At 37.1% G+C, this 18082-nt stretch overlaps 1 protein-coding gene across 2 annotated transcripts in view; it reads right to left on the bottom strand.

Annotated features, from left to right (window-relative positions):
• Positions 1-18082, bottom strand: part of STARD13 (StAR related lipid transfer domain containing 13) — a 522962-nt gene that overhangs the window by 363481 nt on the left and 141399 nt on the right. For both annotated transcript variants that reach the window (XM_059144444.1, XM_059144447.1), the window contains exon 3: positions 10771-10907. In XM_059144444.1, coding sequence (XP_059000427.1) covers positions 10771-10800 — 30 coding nt within the window. In that variant the 5' untranslated portion in view covers positions 10801-10907. The remainder of the gene's footprint in view (positions 1-10770; positions 10908-18082) is intronic.

The raw sequence follows: 18082 nt of genomic DNA, 5'->3' as shown, positions 1-18082 counted from the left end.
CCACTCTTGCTCTAGGAGCAGAGTTGTTTTTCTTACTTACCTTCAGAAAGCCCAGATCATCTGTGAATGAACTCAAAGTTCATTCTTTAATTCAAAGTAGTGACTGATCCTCTTACAACTTCCTGAAACCCAACTCAGTAAATTGTACCCTAGTCCCATAAATTTTCCCTTAATGTGTCTTTTTCCTGGGAATAACTGTCCAAAATTAGGCAAATCTCTTAACTTTCTCTCACTGTTTTTTTAGTGTTTTCTCTGACTTAGGGTCTATAAGATAATTTATTTATTTTCAATAATTTATAAATAAATAAATAAATAGATTGATTATCATTATGTCTTTCTTCCTGGCTTATCACCCAGTACTGCTCTGACCACAAGTGGCCAGTGAGCACCTGGAATGTGGCTACTCAGAATGCATGGATGCTTTAAGTATAAAATACACAATAGATTTTGAGACCTTAGGAACCTCCCCCCAAATCATATCTTCTGGATAATTTTTGTGTATTGATTACATGTCAAAATGGTAACATTCTAGATATATCAGCTTCAATAAAATATATTATTAAAATTAATTACTTTAATCTGTTCCTTTTACTTTTTTTGTCTAAATCGCTGCTAGAAAATTTAAAATTGCCTATGTGGCTCACATTATACTTCTTCTTCCTTTTTTTTTTTTTTTTTAAAAGATTTTATTTATTTATTCGACAGACAGATATCAATCGGCAGAGTAACAGGCAGAGAGAAGCTCTCTCGGTGGGGAAGCAGGTTCCCCGCTGAGCAGAGAGCCCAATGTGGGGCTCCATCCCAGGACCCTGAGACCACAACCTGAACCGAAGGTAGAGACCCAACCCTGAGCCACCCAGGTGTCCCTCATGTTATACTCCTATAGGCAGGACTGACCTGGAGCTTTTAACCTTGCATCCTAGGTCTTTACCTGAGCACTCCCCTCCCTCATCCCACCCACAGTCCAAGTCCAATCTCCTGATCAGTTTTCTTTTTTCACAGGTACTAACGTCTCCTGAGCTAACAATTCTTTTTGATTACCTCTGTCTTAGCCAAAGAGAGTTTCTCAGACAGCGTATGTTGGGGAATAAGTATGAGTACCCACTGCCACTCATAACAAGTATGCTGGCCCTGAGTTATTCCATTATAGAGAAAAAACATGTTTTTCTTATTCCTAAAGTAATGTCTGGAGACAAAACAAAGTAAGCAGAGCAAGGGCAGATATTCAGATATTCCTGCTGGTCTTGGAAAACAGAACTGACTTCCCGGAAAATTACATCCAGTAAGACAGTGTTACATGGAGTGAAACAAATTTAGTCTTGCTATTCAAGGGAGTGCATAAAGGTTCCTCTGAGAGCGTGGAGTTAATAAAAATGGATGGTGAATCCGGTTGTATTTTTCTTGAAGGAAGTTCATAGGCAGTATCAATCCAGCCCAAGGGAGCAATGGGGCTGAATATTTTCCAAATGCTTGACATAAGCAGCAAAACTTATTCTTTCCATCGTGATTTGCCATTATTTTTACACTTCTGATTTTTTTACGGACAAGTCAATCCATGCACAGACACATTTACAACAAACCATCTTTAATCCTGATATATTCAAACTTGACTTACAATGATCAGAATATATAAAGAACCACCTACACTGTATCCATGCCCTCTCCACCTACTGCCCCCTCCTGGCCATGCTTTCTTCCTCTGCCCTCAAGTTCTGCCTGAGACCCATTAAAAAAACACCTAAACCTTTTAGAGAAACAGTGAAAAGGCACCTGTGAGAAAATAGAAAGTATTTAGGGGGCTGGTCTTCTGCCTTCTCCCCCTAGCCCCGCTCCCCTCCCCCAACCCTCGCTGGCCTCTGAAACAGTTTCCTGTGCAGGGCCTGGTTTGTTTTTATTTCACTGTGCTACACTGTCAGAATTACCCAACCCCACCATAGATTCATTTGGGTTAAGCAAGAATCTTTTAAAAATGCAAATATACCTGAGAGTGTTAAAGGGCTTTCAGTAATTTACACATTTGTGTGAATTTATTCAATCAAATTGCCTCTCTGCTCATGGTGATTAGCTGCCCATTCACTGCTTGTCTTCCTCAGCAATAAGGACAAAAATCTAATTTCAAAACAGAGGATTGGAAAGTTGCCTACATGCGGCTACTTCTTAAATTGCCAAGATATTAACGTTATAGCAGCTCAAAAAGTCATGTCAAGTCTTTCAAACTATTTTATTTTGGGGTAGCAAATTCATTGCACCCTTCTGGTACTGGAACTGCCTTTTGGATTTCCTCCAGTAAAACGATGTAAAAGGATGAAGCTTTGCAGAAACTTCATTTCTACTTCATGGAGTTAAGAGGTGGGGTGGGACACCAGTTTATGGTCCTACGGTCTTAGCTGTGGGAAAGAACACTTCATTTTTGGTTATAGGTCTTTGAGGAGGACAAGGAAGATAGACTATGTAAATTAGGCATCATTGGCCCAGTTCAGTAACTTACCCCAGCCACTCACTCTCCAGGAACTCTTGTGTAAATTGAGAACATGTATTTCAGAACAATGACAATTAAGACCAGAAATTCAGTCACTTCCACACTCCATATATCTTGATAAAGACTTTACTGGGTATTTAAAGCACCATTTATAGCAAATCCATTTATAGCACCTAAACAGATCCTGCCTATGTGTTGGGCCATCCCAGTAATCCTGTTTTCCACAGGTCCCTCAATATTACCGCACATGCCTAACTCAAAAAGCCACAGAAAACATGATCCTTGATGGCCAAAATGTTCTAAATTCCTGTTCCAAGTTCATAGCACAGAAAATCAACAGTGGAGAAACCTTGAAAACTTAGGAAATCATTATTTCTCCAAACTTCTTGTAGGAGATGATGTATTAGCAGCATGTCTAAGCCCTACATTCAGGCAATCCAACACAAAAACAGCAATCCTTACAAAACTCTACACAGAGTAGGCACTCAGTAAACATTTGCTGACTGACTTGTTCAATTTGCTTTAGAAATCACTGTGAAATGTCCACCCTGTTTTACGTGCAAATGTATTTCTTTAAACACCATCTCACCATAGGTATCAAATCATTTTCAGCTGCCATCTGGTACATAACTTTGGCACATGCATATGTGCTACACAGGTCCGAGGAGTAGAGAATTTATTTAACAGTTGGTGCTATTATCTGTTCAAGCCATAGAGGAAATGTGTGTAATTGATAAAGGTTATAAAATAAACCAAAATGAAAGCTTTGACTTTTTCAGATACACCCTGCTTAAAATACTTTTTAATAATTCAGAGAAAAAACATGTTTGGTTGCTGGCTGCAGTGATTTCATGGGCAGATACATCTAGTCAGGGCTTCAAGAATGCAGTGGCTACATGTGGTTTGTGACTGCATATTTTCAACCATAGAACTGGGCTGCATGCCTGAAGCAGATGTCGTTTTACACAGTCACGGCTCTGTATGTATTAGCACTGATAAATACTTTCTAAATCTGCAGGCAACAAAAGGAAGGACCTAAACATTCTAGAAGAGTTAGTTATGGCTTAATCATGGAACACAATATAAAGCATAGTGTTTTATTCTCTATAATATTACTTTAAAAAAATAGTGCATCACCTTTATTTTATATGTGCTGGACCACTGTTTACATACAGATAATCCCTGGAAATTACTACCTCAGCCTGGTAGCCAAAGCAACCCTGCTTCCCTGACAGTTGCTGCTAGGAGGAGATGTTCTCACAAATTCTTCTTATCCCTTTGACCACACAAAAAACCTGTGAACTTCCCCACTGTGGATCCCAAGCAGAAACCCATGTGGTAGTTAGGCTGGAAATAACAGCAAGGGAGAAGTAAAAAGAGAAAAGATACCTACCCCCAGCATCATCACTCAAGGCTTCCCCTCTCCCCCATTTCCACAGCTACCTTTTTTCCAGCCTAGATGCAGATCACGTGTGTAATCTCTAGCCCTGTTACATCCCAACTCCTAGCCCCCAGTTGCTTCTTAACTCTTCTTTAGCTCCCAGGAAACTCACTGAACATAAGGTGACCTTCAAAGAGTAGATAAACATTACTTGAGACCCACCATTTATCTGTGTCTTTCTCCCTCCAACCCTCATTTAGAAAAAATAAAAATTACTGAGAGTAGAATAGTATATGGAGCTCCTTGGCTCATGATCTCTTTCTTATAATTTCCAACAAAAACCTTTAGAAAAACTGTGGAGGGAAGAGTCATACTTGCTGGAACCACTCATTTCTCATTAGTCAAGGAATAAAAGAAATAAGAGTTGAAAGCAAAGAAGGGAACAATGGAAAGAGCAACATGCTGCCCAAATTCTGGAGCTCTCAGAAAAAAAAAAAGAAAAGAGAGGTAACCAAAGCTCTGACCTGGGTGGGAGGATTCCAGAAATTCTCCTAGATAGAAAGTCTTTGCCCCTTACAACTTTTCAATTCTTTTCATCCTAGAATCCATTAACTTTTTATGGTGTGAATGTGCATCTGTCTTCCTTTTCATTATTAAAACCCTACCACAGCATTACCCTAAATGTCTGCGTAGTAACTTCTCCCACTATCCCTGAGCAAAAAGGAAACCCTACAACCAAGAATAACTAGAACACACTACAGCCTGAAACATTTTATGAGTGCCCACTAGGTTCAGTTACTATGCTAAGCACTTAAACGCTACTGAGGTAAGTGATAACCTGGACTTCGAATAGCTTCAAGTCCAATGAAAGGTAAAACAAAAACATATACAGATAATATTAACGTGATAAATGCTAGAAAAACAGGGCCCTTCCTGTAGATTGGGTCTTGAGAACCTAGTCAAGAGAATCAGTGTGAAGACGACAGGGAATTCTAAGTTAAAGGAATAATTGATGCAAACACAACAACTGTGAGATGGATCCCAAAGCAGTTTGACATGGACAGAACACTAGATGAAAGGTGGAGGAGACAAGAGAAGAGAGACTGCGGAAGTTGGCATGGCTAAACTATGAGCAGTTTTGTCTAACATGTCCAGAAATTTGATTTTCTACCAAAGAAAATGTGAAGACATTGAAGGATTTTCCAAAGAACAGAGACATGAGATTTAACTTCATAAAAGATCACTCTGTTGCATCTTGAATAATGGATGAGGGGCATTCACCACCAAAGACCAGCTAAAAGGCTGTACTTCAGGTGTGAAATACCTGACTCAGAGCAGTGGCATTAGGGATCCAAAGTGGATGAACTAACACATCATTAGAAGTATCCATGATCTATTAAGAACTTCTCAAACTCAACAGTCAAAAACCCAATAACCCCGTCAAAAAAAATGGGCAAAATACATGAACAGACACTTCTCCAAAAAAGACATACGAATGGCTAACAGACACATGAAAAAATGTTCATCATCACCAGCCATCAGGGAAATACAAATCGAAACCACAATGAGATACCACCTTACACTGGTTAGAATGGCAAAAATTAACAACGCAGGAAACAACAAATGTTGGCAGGGATGTGAAGAAAGGGGAGCCCTCTTACACTGTTGGTGGGAATGCAAGCTGGCATAGCCACTCTGGAAAACAGTATGGAGGTTCCTCAAGATGTTAAGAACAGAGCTACCCTACAACCCAGCAATTGCACCACTAGGTATCTACTCTAAAGATACAGACACAGTGAAAAGAAGGGGCATGTGCACCCCAATGTCAAAGAAGCAATGGCCACAATAGCCAAACTATGGAAGGAGCCTAGATGTCCTTCAACAGATGAATAAAGAAGATGTGGTACATATACAAAACGGAATATTACTCAACCATCAGAAAGGATGAATACTCACCATTTGCACTGACATGGATGGAGCTGGAGGGGATTATGTAAAAGTGAAGTGAGCCAAGCAGAGAAAAACAATTATCATATGGTTTCACTCAGATGTGGAATATAAGCAATAGCATGGAGGACCATAGGGGAAGGGAGAGAAATCCAAAGGGAATCAAAATCAGAGAGGGAGATGAACCATGAGAGACTATGGACCCCCAGAAAAAATCTGGGGGTTACAGAGGGGAGGAAAATGGGGGGAGGGGCTAGCAGGGTGATGGGTATTGAGGAGGGCACATTCTGCGATGAGCACTGGGTGTTACACTTAACTGAATCACTGAATACTACATCAAAAACTAATTATATGTACTATATAATGACTAACTGAAAATAATAATAATAATAATAATAAAGAAAAGTAGACTAGAATGTCACTTGGTAACAGTGACTGCGAGTTTAAAAGAGAAGAATGAAACTTGGGTGACGTTAGGTTTCTGGCCTGAATCATTAGCTGACCGAAAGTGCCTTTCACTAACACGGGAGAAAATGGTGAATTTCAAGACTGATCCTGAGTTTGGGGTGCATTAGAGATGCCAAGACAGCCAAGCTGGCATAAGGGTCAGGTTCAGGAGGAAGATGGGGATGCAGATACAGGTTACAGAGAACAGATCCTGTGCAGCCAGCCAATCCACCCCCCACTGATTTCTTCCCTGCCCATAATGTAACTACTGCCCCTTCCACCTACTCACATGTCTGGGAAGTAAACATAAATCAAAATCTGTTCATGAGTCACTGGCTTCAGAAATGTGCCCAATTTGCTCTCTGAAGTTGAGAACAAACTAAGAATAGCCCAGATATTCAACTGGTAACTGTTCAACCTTGGCTTTCTCTTAAATACCCTTTTTAGCCTTGGCAGGCTGATTGTCCGAATTTATGGCTTGGCCCCTAGACTTTTGTTGTTTCTGTCAACCCAACCTGGAACATCCCCTTAGCAAAGCGGCAAGCTGTGCTAGCCCAAGGGATTTTTTTTTTTAATAAAAATTAGGACTGAAACATTCTCTTTGGTTGGCATTCACTGTCTCAAGGACTCATAAGTTAGTGTCAGAAAATACCTTTCTGCTAATTAGAAAAGGTGGGCCTTGTGTAGGACATAGCATCTGTATGTGCAGCTCTGATCTGGCTTCAGACTGAGCTGTTTGGCTCTTCGGTAAGAATGTCTATGCCCAGTGTAAGTCCTGAGCCATTCTTGTGTCTCACTTACACTGCAGCTACCATCGGCTGCTCTTCTGTTTCATTTTAGCCCTAGGCAAGTAAAACCTGTCAGTAACAGACATGAATCGTCCTACCAAGGTAGAAGCCCATACTTCCAACTTGAGTCCACCTCTAAAAGTATACAGAAGTTCTGACAAGCAATCAAGGGTTAACACCTTCATCCTCTACCCTTTGAATAGCACTAGCCCTGTGGGAAACCTGCCATGACTGGGAGAGGTCTTGCCCTCAGTATCTGGCAGCCAGGACCACGTTCAAAACTCAGCACTGGTACCTCAGTCATGTTCCACAGGGCAGTGAACTTTATACATCCAGTACTCTATGGCTGAAACTGAGTTTGGCAACCTAGCCCAAGAAAATGATAATAAATCAGATGAACGCATATACATTAGGCTGTCACAAACCTGTGTGGAAGGATTTGTCTCCTCTCTTAAAGAAATTAGGCATTGGCGAACTTTCTATCTTATGAAGCCTCTGACTTCATGACATATTCAGAGGAAAGAGAAGTAAGCTGTGTTTTAGAAAGTATTCCCTAGAATAGGGAACAACAAGGGAAGTTTATAAAATATACTGTCCCTCCACCTCAAGATTCAGATGTAACAGCAAAAGCAGTTCTGCCAAGCTGCCTCCTGCTTGCATACTCCATTTATAAGTAAACATATTAGAAGGAATGCCCATAGACATATTGGTGGGGAAAACAGATAACAGTAAAAGATTTTCAGAGGCTATAAAGATCCCTGTTTTAACATCTGAGGCTATGTAGGCCTCTTCACACTCTGTGTCAGTGAGAATTAACTGAGGACTCAGATTATAATCTTGTTAAGAATGGGCCCCCAAATAAAATACTTCCTAACTTTTATTTAAGAATTTATAAAGTCACCCTATCCTGAATGGGCTACTTTGGAAATAAATTACCTGCCCCAGGATAATTAAGAGCTTACTGTAAAAACAAAGTAACGAGAATGAAAAAAAATTAGAAAATCAGCTAAAAGAGGTCCCAAATACCTCTTCAATAAATTACATTCCTTTAAAAGGCAATAGGCAATGGAATATAGCATCACATGAAAAATAATGGCTTTCCCCTTTTTAACTTTCATTGTTAATCTTAAAAAAAAAGTCAATCAATTTGTAATGAATGTATTCTTCTTGGGCTGAGGAAGGTTCTGAGGAGAAAGCCTTATATAAAAGTTCAACACTAAGTATCAGTCATTCTTCACCAAAAAAGAAACAAAATCTGGATCACAGTAAATATAATTAAGATGTACTCTATTTTTCTTTCCCCTTTTCATTAGAAAATAAACCTTACTTTTTAGAGCAGTTTTACATTCACAAGAAAACTGACTAGAGGGTATAGAGATTTCCATGTATCCTCGCCCCCACACCTGCACAGCCTCCCTCACTGCCAACTTTCCTGACCAGAGTGTTACCTTTGTTCCAGGTGAACCAACACTGACAAATCATTATCACCCAAAGTCCCTAGCTTACCTTCAGGTTCACTGGTAGCATAAATTTTGTGGATTTTGACAAATATCTAATGACAGGTATCTACCACTGTAGTATCATAGATAATAGTTTCATTGTCCTAAAAATCCTCTGGGCTCCACCTATTCATCCTTCTCTCCCCACCAACCCCCGCAACTGCTGATCTTTTTACTGTCTCCATAGTTTTGTCTTTTCCAGAAAGTCATATAGCTGGAATCATATAGTAGGTAGATTTTTCAGATTGGTTTCTTTCACTTAGTAATATTCATCTTTTTTTCTTTTTTTTTTTTAAGATTTTTATTTATTTATTTATTAGAGAGAGATCACAAGTAGGCAGAGATAGAGAGAGAGAGAGAGAGAGAAGCAGGCTTCCTGCTGAGCAGAGAGCCCAATGCAGGACTTGACCCTGAGATCATGACCCAAGCTGAAGGCAGTGGCTTAATCCACTGAACCACCCAGGCGCCCCTCATCTTTTTATCTTAAAGGCGTTATGAAAATTCCCCAAAGCCATGTATGTTGGTATGGCAAAGTGAGAAAAAGTATGAAGGCTCACACTCAAGTACCAATTTTGCCACTTTGGGCAAGTGACTTAATAGGCCTTGATTTTCTCATCTGTAAAATCAGGATAACATTAATACCTATCCCACCAACTTCATGATGTTGTTGTGAAGGTCAGGTTTCTCTTCTTTAAAAATGAAGGAGTGCCTGGATGGTGTAGTTGGTTTGAGTGTCCAGCACTTGGTTTTGGCTCAGGTCTGATATTGGGGTCATGAGACAGAGCCATGGGGCTCCATGCTCAGCATGGAGTCTGCTTGGGTTTCTCTCCCTCTTCCCCTCCACACTCCCCAGCCCCCATTGTGTGTGTGTGTGTGTGTGTGTGTGTGTGTGTGTGTGTGTGTGTGCCTATATTGTAGAGCTATATGAATTAAATAGGTAACGTGTGTAAAGAGCTTAGTACCATGTCTGGAACATATTGCATATTTAATAATGGTACTGCCATGTTATTTTTATTTTAATGCATGTTAAATACTTTTTATTTGACCCTTTAAAACTATTCTTTGCTTTTTACCATCTTGCCTTGTGGGGCACAATTGCTAAATTGAGTATACCTCCCTCTGGATTTCCCGATGAGGTCAACCATGGAAGGTCCCAGAGGAGGTTAGAAATTGGGAGAGAGAGAGAGAGAGATAGGTTTTTATTCCCTGCACCTTTTCCTGTCATACTTAGTTTGATTGTGGCTGTATTCCCCCACAAAGGACAGAAAATCTTGTGGGTCAACCATCTTAGAGATGGCTTCCCTTAATTGTGACCATCCCTATATAAGTAATCTCCTAAATTATTCCTTGAGGTAATTTAGGAAGTTTCTGCTGTTTCCTGTCGGGAAGACACATAATATTTGCCCTTCATATTCGTTGGCACAATTATTATTGTTTTTTTAACACTGTAAAGTAGCCAAGGCATCGTAAAATCAAGAACCATATGCAGCTGTACAAAATCTTGCAAGTTATTACTGACATCCCTCTATATACAACACTGGTAAGAATTTATGAAAATATATTTTCAGATTCAATTTAAAAAGTGGAAAAAATTACAGAGATTTGGGAAAAAGTTAAAAAAGTTGTAAAATATCTATAAGAAAGGCTGGTCAATTTTTCCTCATTAAAAATATACCAAAAAAATACAACAACAAAAAATTGCTAGGTATTATTTAGCTTTACAGCACAAAGACAATTATTTAAAGTGCAGTTACTGTTTGTAGCTGATGTTTCACAGATGGGTCCCACAGTGTGATACCTCATTTCTGATACCTCCTTTCTGGAACCGTGGTGGGATATGGACCAACCCAACAGGGGAGACTTTTATAATAATAGTTCAAGGAGATTTTCAATTGCAGCAAGAGTTTTCACTAATAATGAAAGAATTAATTGCAGTGCTTATAATCCTCTGTTATGGCTCTACCTTTGAAAATGAACTAGCCATCTTGCCTTAACAAAATTACTGCCTGCATTTTTCCCCTTTTTTATAAATACTAACCATATATATATATATATATATATATATATATATATATATATATTATTACAAATCGTGTCATAATGAAAAACAGGTCAACCTTAATCTAAGTTTAAAACAAAAAACTAATAGAGAACGTGCCAACATGGTGCTGACTTTACTGCATGGGACATGACACTCCACCCAGAATATTCTGCAATAAAGCTACTTACCTTGGGTTTTGGTCGAGCTCCCGTTGACATCTGGTTTGGCACACCATCAAGATTCTGGATGTTTCCAGTTTTATTTCTACAAATTCCTTTCTTCTGACGATTTTTTTTTAAAGCTTAGTCTTCAGATTTATTGAATTCTGTAGAAAGAAATTTTAATCGGGTTATTTTTCACATACAAAGAATTATTCATAGGCAGTAATTTATCTAAATTAGTCAATAAAATATATGTTTTGAAGATTAGCATAAACTGTGAGAATATTCCCCTATATTAATAAATTTTCCAAAGACATTTATGATTAGGCTCAGTGTGATCAGACTTGTTAAGCCTAAGAACTTTTTGTAAATGTTAATTTATAAATTAAAATTAGTTTGATCTACCAAGGTAAAATATAGTACTATGTTGGCATATCATAAAACTTTCTAAAATTCAAAACCAAAGGTGTTTTAAAAATGGAAATAATAAGATGTGGCTCATACAGACTCACATTATTCTTTAAGGCTTTAAGATCTCAGTTAATATATTTTGTTAAGTAAGGAACAAATTATAAATTTATATTTCTGAGTGTTAGCTATAGAATTAAAATTACTGAAAATATATTAGCATACTTTGTAGATATAAAGTCCTTTTCTAAAATGCTGGATAAATCCTCATTGAATTGGAGTAATTAAGTTTGTCTTGATTAATTCTTCCCACTGCTTGGAAACCTTCCACATCTCTCTATGTCCAAGTTCCTTATACAAGTTACCTAGCAGCCTCTAGTGCAAAGTTCTATCCTAGTCTGTACTTGTTCCTTTTGGAACAAGTATTAAGTTCTACAGAAATAGGGAAGGTTAAAAGTATGAATTTTTCATTTAACTAAAATTTTACTCATTGAGTAAAAATTACTCATCATGGGGGAGGGATGAACAAAAGATCTAGAATAAACAAGCCTCACTGAATTATATATGAATGTAGCACTGCCAAATACTAACTATATATCCTTGGACTTGATTTCCTCAAATTCTAATTTGTTCACCTGTAAAGCAATATTTTCTGACATTTATTGAACACTTCATTGTGCCTGGCATATTTGACCAATGGAATATAAGTCCAAAGAATCCGGCCAAGTCTGAGTGGAATCATTAAATGTGCTGTTTGGAAATTACATTTTTCTTACTCTTGATGCTTGCAGCAACTCTCCTGTGGTGAAAAGGATTGACTATGATGATGAGAATAATAGTGATATGGTGATGATAATGGTAGGTAGCATATGTTTGACAGGCACTGTTACATGTTTCATATTCTTGTCTTTTAAACACAATCACCTGATATTTTTCTTTACACTGGAAGCTTACCAACTCAAAAATGTGTCCTAGAAGGGTTTGAGGATATAGAAGAGTTTGTAAACACTTCTGCCCTCAACAAAAGGCCATGAGGAAGCTAATGGGGCCATGACTTACTTCAAGTATACACGGACTTTTAAAGTATGACTTATTAAATTTAAAAAAAAAAAAAAAAAGGCAGCAACAAGTAAGACTACAATGAACTGGCAGCCAGTGGGGCTGACAATGCAGTGAGCCAGCACTGGGTGGACCAATGAGGGCTACGCCCTTCTGATTCCTGCTAAAATCGATCTCTGCCACTAATGTAGACAACTTGACAGGTGTGTAGAGGAACAACTCCCTGTGGGCTCATCTGTAAAATGAGGATGGTGCTGGCACCTATTTCATCAGGCTTCAGTGTATTGCATGAAAGCCCTTTGAGTACTGCTGCTGTTGCTGTTGTTACAACTCAGCAGGTGGGGACAGTCCTCTCCTTTAGGACGTTAGGGACTGTATCTTATCCAGGAAAAAAATGACATTCGCTGACAGAATGTTAAATACAAGCTCCTGTGTATGATACTTTCACATATATTACTTCACTTTCTTCTCCCCAGCCATTCTGTGAGGTGAGTCTTTTTGTTCTTATTTTATAAAACAATTACTAGGGGCACCTGAGTGGCTCAGTCCTTAAGCATCTGCTTTTGGCTCAGGTCATGATCCCAGAGTTCTGGTATTGAGCCCTGCATTGGGCTCCTGCCTCTCTCTCTCTCTCTCTCTCTGTGTCAAATAAATAACATCTTAAAAACAAACAAACAAACAAAAAACAATTACTAAAGAGAATGATTTCTTGACTAGGCTCACATGGCAAATGACAGCATTTAGCACTCTTGATTCTCCTCAGTGATTTCCCTACTCTCCCAGATTTCTCTTTGTATCCTTGCAGCCCCATCTCCACATCCTCTTCAGTCTAACTACCATCATAGGCCTTTGCTCATCTGGCTAACAGGCTTGGGCTCCACTTAGCCCTGTAGATGATGGATACCTGTAGAGATCAGGAAATGAGCCTGAAACTGTAGGAAGGAATTGACCAAAAGAACTCTGCAGCTTTCTAAAACTCCCATGGCAAAGGCAGGGCCACTTTTAGCACTTTCTGAGTGCATGCTAAGGTACTTGATATTTTTGAAGCTGTTATAAGTAATATCTTTTTGTTAAATTATGTTTTCTATGTTCTGTAATTGGTACATAAAAATTCAGTTGATTTTTATTAATTGATGTTGTATCCATAAATATATGTAAGGTTTTTAATTAATGTTATGTACTTGGGGGTGTTGTCTTTGTACTGTTGTATCTGGGACTAATAATACTTTTGCTTCCTTTCTATTCCTTGTACTTTTCTTCCTTTCATTTTCCTAAATACTAGGCTAGGACCTCTAAACAATGTTGATTAGAGATGGTAAAAGATATCATGATCTTACTTCGGATTTTAAGGAGAATGCTTCTGAAACTTCTTCATTTAAAGTGTGACTCTAACTGTATTGGTTTTGTTTTTGTGTTAATCAGGCAGTTCCTTTCTTTTGATCAAAAATTTTTGTATGAAAAGATGTTGAATTTTACTGAATGCATTTCCTCCATTTACTAAGATGATCAAATTTTTCTTCTTTAATCTCCTAAATTATAAATCATATTACTCCTATATTAAGCCAACCATGCATTCCTGTATTATATCATCCAAGTGACTTTCAAATCTTTAAAGATTATTTATCATAATGAATCTTGGAATTCGTCAAATTCCCTTTAGATAACTGGACATATCAATCAACTATATTAAGATATTTATAATTTTTTTAAAGATTTTTTTAAGATTTTTTAAGATTTTTTTAAAAAAATTTTTTAAATTTTTTTAAAGATTTTTTTAAGATTTTTTAAGATTTTTTTTTTTAAGATTTGTATTTATTTGACAGACAGAGAGCACAAGCAGAGGGAGTGGCAGACAGAGGGAGGAGAAGCAGGCTCTCCATGGAGCAGGGAGCATGATGTGGGGCTTGATCCTAGGACCCTGGGATCATGACCCAAGCCAAAGGCAGATGTTTAACTAACTGAGCCACCCAGGGGCACTAATATTTACAATTATTAAACTATCCTTACATGCATGGCATCAACTATGTTTGGTTGTGAGAAGCAATTCCTTTTAATCTTACTCAGTTTGATTAGCTGTTGTTTTCTTTAGCATTTTTACTTTCAAATTCATTTTTGTCCTGTGTCAAGTTTTTGTATCAAGATGTTAGTTTCATAAAATAAACATGGAAGCTACATGTCTTTATAAATGAGGTTCAGAAAATTTATATTGCATGAGAATTATCCATTCTTTGAAAATTTCAAAGGACTCACAGGCCCTTAGAGGTAGGTACTTTTTTTTGAGAACTTGTTTCATTTATTACATTGGTTTTGGTCTATTCTGGTATGTAACTCCTGAATGAATTTTGACAATATATATTTTTATGTAGTGTTATCTGTTACAAAGTCTTTCAAATTTATTAGTAGACCTATGTATACTCTTATACTTTTAAAATAATATTGTATCTGATTCTATAGCCTTCTTGTTCCTAATTTTATTTCTATCACCTAGTGGAAAGAGCCTAGGATTTAGGTTAGACAGACTCAACAATAAGGCAGAAAAGTCAATTCATTTGTTAGATCTCAGCTTAATCACCACCACCTCTGGGAAACCTTGAATCATTCCTGAGAGAGGTTTCTGTGGATTTCTGTACTTCCTCTGTCAAAACATTTGTTTCACAGTACCGTCATTGTTTGTTTAGTGGGCACCTTCAAAGTTAAACTGTAAGCTCTGTGAGAGTAAGGACAAGGTAGGTCTAATTTACTACAAAGCACCTAGCACAGTGTCTGAAACAGAATGAACACTCAGTAAATCTTCATTTGAATGAACAAGTAATTGTTTCCATGTTTTACTCTGCCTGTGTCTTTCATAAGACCACAAGTTTTATTTGACTTTTAAAGCTAACATACCAAAAGAGCAGAAGAGTGATTAAAAATGCCAGCATTGGAGCTAGACTGCAGGGTTCAAAGCTGGCCTCTGCCATTCACTAGCTATGTGCTTATGAAAAAATTACTTCACTTCTCTGGACTTCAGCTGCTTCTCTGTAAAATTAGAAATAATAATGCTGGGCAGTAGGGACTTTGTATATGTAAAACACTTAAAACACGGTCTGGTACACAGTAAGTGATGAATTAATGATAGCTATTATGATGTTAGTACATGACAAGTAAATGAATGGATAAAAGAATAATGAACCTGTGAAAACAGAAAAAATAGTGATAATATTTGCTCTGCTCTGGGTGTGCTGAAGATCAAGTGACAGGATTTTAAATAATGAAAACCATTTGAAATATTTTATTAGGACCATCACAAATGGGAAGCCCAAGTGGCCCCAAGAAAGGAGAACTGTTTCCTTCTTTGGAAAAAAAAAATTACAAGGTCAGAGAAATATTTAACAAGGCTTTGTTCCGATTTGGAGCAAAGAAGTTGGAATTTTTCTCAAATTAGAATTTTTCTTTTATATCTCAGTCTCTACAATACAACTAAGTTATTTCAACAGTTTAATTTAATGTTTTTATAACTATGAAATACCTGAATAAAAATTTTTCTTCAGACATGATAGCTCTTTTGGAAGTAACTTCTGATTTTCCAAATATGTTTTTCCCTAGATCTTTCTATCTATTACTTACTTTTCAGAGTTCATACATTATTCAAATAATGCCTTTTCATTTATTTTTCTCCTGGAAAAAGAAATTTTAAAATGCTATCCTTATAGTCATTCTCAAAGGTTGCCATGTATAAATATTAGCCCTAGAGTATTAGACTTCACTGATGTAATAATGATTGAACATTTTTTCCTATCTACAATTGTGTCATGATATAGAATTGCAAGAAACCAATAAGGAAATTCCCTTCATAATGTGGGCCAAAATCTCATATAAAGAGAGCTAAGAAAAAATTCCTAAAATATTTACAGTTACACAAATACACCAAAAATTAAAGTGGTCTGCTATTGTTGACTGTCCAAACCTAGACAGATAAAGAGAAAATTATGTGACTCATTTTACTCTTTTCAGAAGAAAAGAAATAAAAAATGGGAATACAGACAGATAAATAATCCTTTTCTTCAAAAAATTCTAGGACATTTCTAAAATATAATATACAATATCCTAATATTTATATATTACTTAAAAGAGCAGCATGCACTTCTTTAATGACATTCTTTAATTTCCTCATTTGTAAGAGGAAACTTACTAATTAACTGATTTGGAAGTTGAAGACCATTACATTTAATTTTTAGAGGAAAGAACATTTATAAGAAACATCCATATTTTAAAACACTTAAAATACTGACTTAATATCCAGTTGCAAGAGTAGGCATAAATAATGTAACTTCAGTTTTTGATCCCGAATATAAATGAAGTGGGCCAAAGGTTAAAACTATGCATAGACTCAGTCACCTTTGCCATTTATTTTTCAAGTAGTAGATGTGTTCTGTATATCAAAAGAGAAGCTTGTATAATTTACCCTCAGGGAACATTAAAAACACAAAGAAGATATTAAAAATTTTCCTGAGCTGAGCTAAAATAGTTCTTATTGGATTCATTTTTTACAATGTTTCTAATCTATTCTTTCTATAACTGGGACTAATTTACTTATCCTGCTAAATTAGACTAAAAAAGACATACTTGATTTCAGATCCATCTGAGAGAGGCCTTCCAGTTTTCTGTATTCCTACTATTAGACACAAGATTCACAGGAATGATAACTACTATTTATTTAGTGCTTTATACTGAGTGTAGCAATAGCAGCTTGCTGCCTAAATTCAGGTTCTGCTTTTTCTGCTTACTGCAGTGTGACCTGAGCCAGTTACTTAAGTTCTCAGTGTCTCTGCTATCTCATGAAATTAAAATAGTGTTATTAATAGGACCTATTAATATGATTTTATTTATTACTTCCCTTTTCATTTTTTGGCCCACATTTTATCAAGATGTTGTTAGGAATTCAAGAAACCAGAGTTCTAACTGTATTATATATAGCCTCTGTGAGAGCTATGACTGCACCCTTGCTGATGGATCAAGTACCACAAAAAAGTCAGTGGAGAACCAACACCTACAGTCTATGGAAAAGGGCCATGGTGACTAAAGAACCCAAATGTCTCTTTCAAATCCTTCACTGGGATCCACTGAAGATGGTTACAGAAGTGACAAAACAAAGCTTAAGATGTGAGAACACAGAAGACGCATGACAACATACATAGTGACACAAAGTGACATAGTGACACATAGGATGAGCTTCAGCAGGCTTGTGGCTTTGTCATTTATAGATAGTTGATTGCAGTATCTACATTTTACCCCTGCATCCACTGGCTTCCTTAGGCAAAGTATCTTTGGAGCTACTCAATTCCTGTCTCCATTCATTCATTCATTCATTCACTCCTATGCAAAGCACTGGAAAAACAAAAGTAAATATGTTTCCTTGAAGAGCTCCAGTCTAGGGAGAAAAAGACATGTAGACTGATAATATTACAACGATTTAAACCGAAGTATGTGTAGAATGACATGGGAACACAGACAAAACAGCAAATAATTTTGCCTGGGGAAAAGGAAGAGTTCATAGAGAAAATAACCTTTAAACTGCGTTTTGAAGGAAGAATAGTACTATTGCAGGGCCAGAGAATCACAAAGACATGAAAGCATAAGAAATACCAAATGTTCAAAGAATAGTGAGGATTTTTGTCTGACTCCATCTGACTGGACCTGGCAGATAATAGCAACACAAGATGTGTGTTAGTGAAATGGGGGTCCCCAAATAAGAAACCACATATTAAGGAGTCTTTATGTTTCCTGTAGGTAATGGGGATGCTGTGGATTTCTTGTTGTATTTTACAACTGAGAAAGTTAAACAATACAGGGAGATTATATAAATATCAAGGAATTTAAACATGCCTCAGTA

The sequence above is a fragment of the Mustela lutreola genome, chromosome 13 (genome assembly GCF_030435805.1).
Source record: "Mustela lutreola isolate mMusLut2 chromosome 13, mMusLut2.pri, whole genome shotgun sequence".
NCBI lineage: Eukaryota > Metazoa > Chordata > Mammalia > Carnivora > Mustelidae > Mustela > Mustela lutreola.
Note: the sequence above shows the minus strand (reverse complement) of the source record. Positions and strands in the feature narration are given on the sequence as shown.